A 7426-nucleotide genomic window follows, 5' to 3' on the forward strand; every position below is an offset into this window, starting at 1 on the left:
AAAAATTTAAAAATTAGAAAAAAAAGCAGACTTCTGAACCCCACTTCAATCTATAACATCACAATCTTTGGGGAAGGAGATGGAGAATACGCATTTTTTTCTTCTTTTTTTGAGATAGAGTCTCACTCTGTTGCCCAGGCACACAGTGGTGTGATCTCACTGCAACCTCTGCCTCCTGGGCCCAAATGGTCCTCCCACCTCAGCCTTCCAAGTAGCTATAGTCACGTGCCACCATTCCCAGCTACAGAATATGCATTTAAAAACAGCTGATATTTCTATAACACTGAAGTTGAGAACTACCAATCTGGTGTAACAGAAAGGGGGAAAAAAATCAAGCAGAATTTTAAGCAAGAAAATTCCAGATTGCTGACAACCACTTCAATTAGTCACTACAAGGGTTTGTGAAGTCACATCATTAAATCATTCTATAGAGATGTTTCAAAAGATGTGCCTATTTAATGAGGTTTGCTAAGAACAACTGTATTAAATGACTTTGGACTCAGCAGAAACTATTTCATAATAAGGCTATGATAAATGTCATTGCCTTTGAACTTAAAAGACTCCACAAAGAAAATAACAAGATCTGGGCATCTTATCTGTCAGAAAATTTTAATTTTCATCAATTCAAAGCATTCTTTTTCATTAGAAACCAAATTCTGTAAATAGAACTCCATTTCTTAGGACAAAATTAAGTCCGTATCACTTGCTTCCAAGAAGCTGTTAACAAAAGAGAGGAAAAAATAAGAAATGTTCTTGTTCCTGTTAAACAAAGCAGAAATCCCATTAAAATATATACTGAACTCACACCATGATCAGGACACTGCAAGGCATCAAAACTATCTTAAGACATAGTGTTTGCATTTGAAGCAAACAAGTAACTAAAGGCTTCACAGAGAAGGGAACATTTAATGCAACCTCTGATGAGTGCAGGTTTTGGAGAAAAAGACAGACTAGGGAGCAAGCCCAGGAGCAGAAACCTGAGAGAACAGGCCCATGGTAATGAAGCATGAAGTATGTTCAGTGAAAGGGACAGAGAGGTTTTCTCGGCAAAAAAGATTAGCGGGAAATAGAAGATGTAAAGTAAAGGTAATATGAGGTAATGATGTCAAGGTGAGTTTAGATTTGTTTCATCTAATATAGATTTTTGTGCATGACAGTTGTATCATTAGATCTGAGCTCTATTAGATTAACCTACTACAGTGTAGCTTCAGGGGGACGGGGAAAACTAGTTTGGAAGTTGTTACGACAGACCAGGAAGAAAATAATAAGGGCCTGAAATTGGCATAGAAGTTGAGAGAATAATAGCTTTCCTTAATAAAGTTTAAGATATTAATTATATAAATTTAAATATGTCATTTGATTTTCCCAAAATCTATTATGTACATCAAGGAAAGTATTACTGATCCTAAATATTTTACATGAAGAAACTGTGGCTTTCTAAGATCAAGTGACTGTAAGTGGCAGACTTAGAATTCTAAACTAGGTTACTTGATTCCCAATCTACCACTCTTTTCATAAGCCATGTCGTTTGGTCATAATATGGAGAAGACAGACATTGTAGAGACAGAATTCAGAGGATGATAAGACAATAACTACCACTATCACCACCATCACCACTATCATTTAGTGAGCACTTACCATGAAACAAGCACTACGCTAAGCAATTGGAATATAATATTTCACAGGCAAATGAACACATACAGAGAATAAAGACGTAACAAATCAAAGATAAAGCTAAGTTGTCAAGCTCTGGTAAATGACAGGATAATGGTGTCACCTAATAAATCCAATACATATCAGAATAATTATCTACTCTATGCAAGGCCTAAAAAGTTAGATGGAAAAATGCTTGGGAGCTAAAAAGAGGAAAAAATGTTGACTTTGTTTGGATGACAAGATGTTCACATGCTCAGCTATTTGTACCTGGAGTTTGGGAGTAGAGAACTAGACTAGAAACAGCAACCCTAGAGGAAACTGTCTGGCAAGATAGTTAAAGGCATGCGGGAATAAGATATCACTGAAAAGCATGAAAAGAAAGATTGTAGAAGGCAAACTTTATGCTCTGCCCACGTTTCAGAATTAGCAAAAGAAGCTAGTAAAAATCAAAGGAGCCCAGTAAGGTAGGTAAGTGTTTAATTACAAAAGAAAATAAGGTTAAAAAAAAAAAAAAAGGAGTGAAGAGGATGAGGCAGGCCTTTTGGCTACAGCTGAATGAAGAGACTGGCAAATCCTCCCTGTTAAAAGCAGCTTATAGGCCAGGTACAGTGGCTCATGCCTGTAATCTCAGCACTTTGGAAAGCTGAGGTTGGGGGATCATTTGAGGCCAGGAGTCTGAGACCAGCCTGGCCAACATGGCGAAACCCCGTCTCTACTAAAAGTACAAAAATTAGCCAGGTGTAGTGGCACACACCTGTAATCCCAGCTACTCAGGAAGCTGAGGCACAAGAATCGCTTGAACCCAGGAGGCAGAGGTTGCAGTGAGCCGAGATCATACCCCTGCACTCCAGCCTGGGGCGACAGAGCGAGACTCTTATCTCTAAAAATAAAAAAAAAAATTAAAGCAGCTATAAAGCTAGATAAAATTGACAAAACAATATCTTCATTTTAGAAATTGATTAAAAGGCATGCAACAATCTGAAATCCGTTTATGCTTTAAAAATTGTTGAACTTTGGGTAAGAACGGTGAGAATCTGTGGCATGCTAGCCTGCAGCTGCTCCTGTCCCTCTCCCAGCTCAGTCACTAGGAATGGGGCGTCAGGGTGGCATGGGCTGTGAGGACTGGCGGCTCCTCTGCTGAGGCTGAAAAGGGCTCATTCAATTTGGAATGGTGGGGAACACACACACCCAGCAACATCAGTAGAAGTGAAGATCCCTGAGATAAGCGAGGGATGAGAGCCAATAACTCTACTAGCCAGAAGTTGTGGTTGTGGATGTGAAAAATATAATAATTGAAAAGAAAAATTCACCATAGGTTCAACAGCAGATTTGAGATGACAAGAATCAGGAAACTTGAAGAAAGACTAGTAGAAATTATACAATCTGAATAATAGAAGAAAGATTGGGAGGATCACTTGAACCCAGGAGTTTGAAGCCAGCCTAGGCAACATAGCAAGATACCATATCCAAAACAAACAAAAGGAACCCACCAAAATTTGTGTAATCGGAGTAAAAAAGATTAAAAAAAAGAGAACGTGAAAAGGACAGAAAATATTTGAAGAAATAATGGCTGAAAACTTCTGAAAATGATTTAAAAAAAAATCAATCCACAAATGCAAAAAGTTCAACCAACCCTAACTAGGACAAATACAAAAAGGTCCACACCCAGACACATCATATTTAAACTGTTGAAAGCCAAAACACAGAGAAAATCTTGAAAGCAGCAAGAGAAAAGTGACTCATCACATACATGGGAATATCAATACAATCAATGGCTGGCTTCTCATCTCAAACCACAGAGGATGGAAAGCAGGAGAACCACATATTCAAAGTGCTGGCGGGGAACCCCATATACTGGTTGAGTGTAGTGGCTCATGCCTGTAATCCCAGCATTCTGGGAGGCTGAGTCGAGGTGTTCAAGACCAGCCTGGGCAACAGAGCCAGACTTTGTCTCTACAAAAAAATCTAAAATTTAGCCAGGGTGGTGGTGCATGCCTGTAGTCCCAGCTACTTGAGAGGCTGAGGTGGAAAGATTGCTTGAGCCCAGGTGTTGAAGGCTGCAGTGAGCTGTGATTGGGCCACTGCACTCTAGCCTGGGTGACAAGAGCAAGACCTTATCTCTTAAAATAATAATAATAATAATTATTATTATTATTATAGAAACAAAGGCTGGGCGTGGTGGCTCAACCCTGTAATCCTAGCACTTTGGGAGGCTGAGGTGGGCGAGTCACGAGGTCAGGAGATCGAGAACATCCTGGCTAACACGGTGAAACCCCGTCTCTACTAAAAATACAAAAAATTAGCTGCGTGTTGTGGCAGGCGCCTGTAGTCTCAGCTACAGGCTGAGGCAGGAGAATGGCGTAAGTAAACCTGGGAGGCAGAGCTTGCAGTGAGCCTAGATCGCGCCACTGCACTCAAGCCAGGGCAACAGAGCAGCAAGACTCCGTCTCAAAACAAACACAAATTATAGAAACAAAATAGAAAATAAAAAAGGAAAAACCCATATACTAGGAATTCTGAATCCAGCACTTCATTCTTCATTCATTCAGTAGTCAAGAAAAAATAAGTGTAGTCCCAGACAAAAAGACTGACAGAATTCATTGCTAGCTGGCCTACTTTCTAAGAAACAACAATCATGTATGCTGAAAGAAAGTTACTCTAGAAAGGGCAAATATAAAAGTTAGTATAAAATAGACTGATACATTTTTTCTCATATCCTTCCATAACAATTGTAGCACTGTATTATAGACTCACAACATATAAAAAATGTAATATACAGGACACTAATAGTACAGAGCATAGAGGAGGGAACAGAGCTATATTGGAACTAAGTGTCTACATTTTACAACAATTAAGGTGAGTATAATCTGAAGTACATTGTGAAAAATTAAGATGCATACTATAATCCTAAAAGCAACCACTGGAAAATAACTCAAAAAATCGTTGACAATTAGAGGAATTAAAATGGTACAATTAAAAAAATTCCTATGACACAAAATAAGACAGTCAAGGAGCAAAAGAAGTCCCACGCCAAGAATCTTAGATGATCTAAAATATGCCTCTTCAATATCAACTGTATCAAAGAATATGATATTAACAATTTTGACTAGAGAATCAAGTGGAAATTATTACGGTATTATTAAAGTGTGTTATTCAGGTTTGGTGAAACAGAAGAAAACGAGGATACAGATATCAAGTGACAAAAAAAGAATGATTAGTTCCCCAAATCTCAAGGTTTACAGCAATCATTCTTTATATTCCTTCCAACAACTCAACCTCTGAAATAATGCAAGAGAGGCACAGACCCGAATGGGAACTCATTTTGTAAATTTATGTAGACCCTAATAAAAATCATCCTCTGCTGGTCTCAAAAGCAAATGGAGAAGTTATTGCTTAGTATGCAGCATGTGATTGATGTCTATTTCAGCTTTGCAGAGATGATCTTGCATAATTCGGCGTAGAATGAATTTTGGCTAGGTGTCTCAGATCTCTAGATCTCAGTTTTAGATCTAGAAGACTGTATAATTTGTATGGCAATAGTAATTTATAGCTTTGAATGAAACAGTCCTATTACCTGAATTTCTTCAACCACTGATTTGAACTGGGGAATACGTTCTGTCATGTTTTTAACCAATTCCATTGCATTATCAAATCCTTTCACATATTCTCCATACATCTTAAGGAATGGTGCCAATTTCTGAAGGATGTCTCCAATTCTAGGAGTAGTTTCCCTGTATGAAATATAGAAAAACAAGTCATTAAAAAAAAATTTTTTTTTTTTGAAACAGGGTCTCTTTCTGTCATGTAGTGCAGTGGCATGATCACAGCTCAGTGCAACCTCGACCTCCCAGGTTCAATCAATCCTCCAGCTTCAGCCCCCTCAGTAGCTGGCAAGTTTATTGTATTTTTTGTAGAGACAGAGTTTCACCATGTTGCCCAGGCTGGTCTTGAACTCCTGGACTTAAGTGATTCGCCTGCCTTGGCCTCCTAAAGTGCTGGGATTACAGGCATGAGCTACCACGCCCGGCACATTAAGATTTTTTATAGAATGAGTGAACTGACAGGACTAGAGAAGAAGTCATCACATTCTACATACATCTTGTGCTTTATCTCATTCACCGTACTATGAGGCTGGTAGAGAACAATGTAGCACCTTTTTAAAGGGACTATAGGAATGTCATAGCAAAGAGAGATGTTCTGGAATTCTTGAAGCTCCACATGACCCGATATCTTGTCTTCACTAGCCAAATGATAGTTTGGAGAGCAGACATGAAGTCCTTTGTACCACAACTTCTATCAGTAGTCTTCAATGTAAAAATTTAGCATAAATGTCTAGTTACAGTTGTGTGTGGCATTTCTATTTCAATTTAAAAGCTGAAAAATACAGCATCTTATATGACTGCCTTAAACATATCATTTTCTATCTACTCCTCTTACCATTCTTGCATTCGTTTCTCCAGCTCTGGCAAGAGGAATTTACTATGGAAGGCATTTATTGATGAAATATTAGAAAAGATTTTATTCACCATCTCTGCTGGAAACGAGCCTCGGTTTGCTTCTTCCAACAGTTTGCAATAAAATACCTGAATAAAAGAATAATGTAAGCATTACTTCACATTTATTGGTTAACCACCTAGCACTGTGCTAGGCACATAGTGGACTCTTAGTAATTTTTTATTGAGCAATTGGAAAAGTTTACGGTTCAAGAAAATCCTTTGAAATTTAGGAGTATATGCTTTGATTTAGAAGAATCAGGAATAAGAATCAGGAAGTTTTGATTCTAATCTAGGCTATGCTCCTATCCATAGGAATATTATGGTGAAAAATTCACCTTTTCTGTGCCAGAAAATTTCCAATTGAGGTTAATAGAATTTACCCTTCCTATCCATAAGCCAGAGTTAAGAAATGTGAAAACACTTTATGTACACACAATAATTGTGGTATTTTTCACTTCTCTTTATGTTTTGAAAGCCTTATTCACTTATTACATATTTCCCTTTATTGTAGTTTGCTGATATAAGTCTCATTTTTCCTGTTAAAACTGTATGCTCCTTGGGAAAGGGGAACATCATGATTTAGTTCCCACAACAGAACAAGTGCATAATATCTGGCCAATGAATGGACAAAGGAATATTTCAATCCTCAGATATTTACTTGCTTTTTAGTAAATAATAATGCACAGTAACATGAAACACTGATACGTAGGGGGAAAAGTCTCTTCCTACACATAATAACACGTACGTTGAAGACAAAAAAAAAAAAAAAAAACAACACACACACACACACACAAACCCAAACCTTCAGTCTTAGCTATACTTCACTAAGGCTACTATACCTCTTAATTGCCATTCTGTTACATGTAAGCAGAAGGAGGTCTATTCCTTCATAATGTCCAGATGGTTGTTAATTTTTTAAATTCACCTCCACTGTATTTTCTTGAGAGGCAAAAAGAACAAAAAATTATGTCCTTAGAGGTTCCAATAGTTAGGTTAATGTAGTAATTAGGACTCTAGAATTCTAAAAGGTCAGCAACAGTGGCTAACGAGTTATTTGGCTTTAAAAAACCACATAACTTGATAAGAGAAGAGAAATACGTCCACTATGGGAATATCTAAAATTTCAGGTCTGTAATTCCCATAAGGAAGAAAGTTGTTTCAAAGGTACAAACTTCACATTATTTGATTTTGGCTTATGATGAAATTCCTTTAAAAATGAATATGTGACCCATAAACTCATTCTTTTATTTTTATTTATTTATTTATTTTTCCCA

At 37.5% G+C, this 7426-nt stretch overlaps 1 protein-coding gene across 4 annotated transcripts in view; it reads right to left on the reverse strand.

Annotated features, from left to right (window-relative positions):
* The window catches only part of FGD4 (FYVE, RhoGEF and PH domain containing 4), a 273188-nt gene that overhangs the window by 46941 nt on the left and 218821 nt on the right, over positions 1–7426 (reverse strand). For all 4 annotated transcript variants that reach the window (XM_017886972.1, XM_017887112.1, XM_017887190.1 and 1 more), the window contains 2 exons: positions 6094–6239; positions 5231–5387 (listed from right to left, as the gene is read on the reverse strand). In XM_017886972.1, coding sequence (XP_017742461.1) covers positions 5231–5387; positions 6094–6239 — 303 coding nt within the window. The remainder of the gene's footprint in view (positions 1–5230; positions 5388–6093; positions 6240–7426) is intronic.

Source organism: Rhinopithecus bieti, unplaced genomic scaffold (genome assembly GCF_001698545.2).
Source record: "Rhinopithecus bieti isolate Rb0 unplaced genomic scaffold, ASM169854v2 scaffold_72, whole genome shotgun sequence".
NCBI lineage: Eukaryota > Metazoa > Chordata > Mammalia > Primates > Cercopithecidae > Rhinopithecus > Rhinopithecus bieti.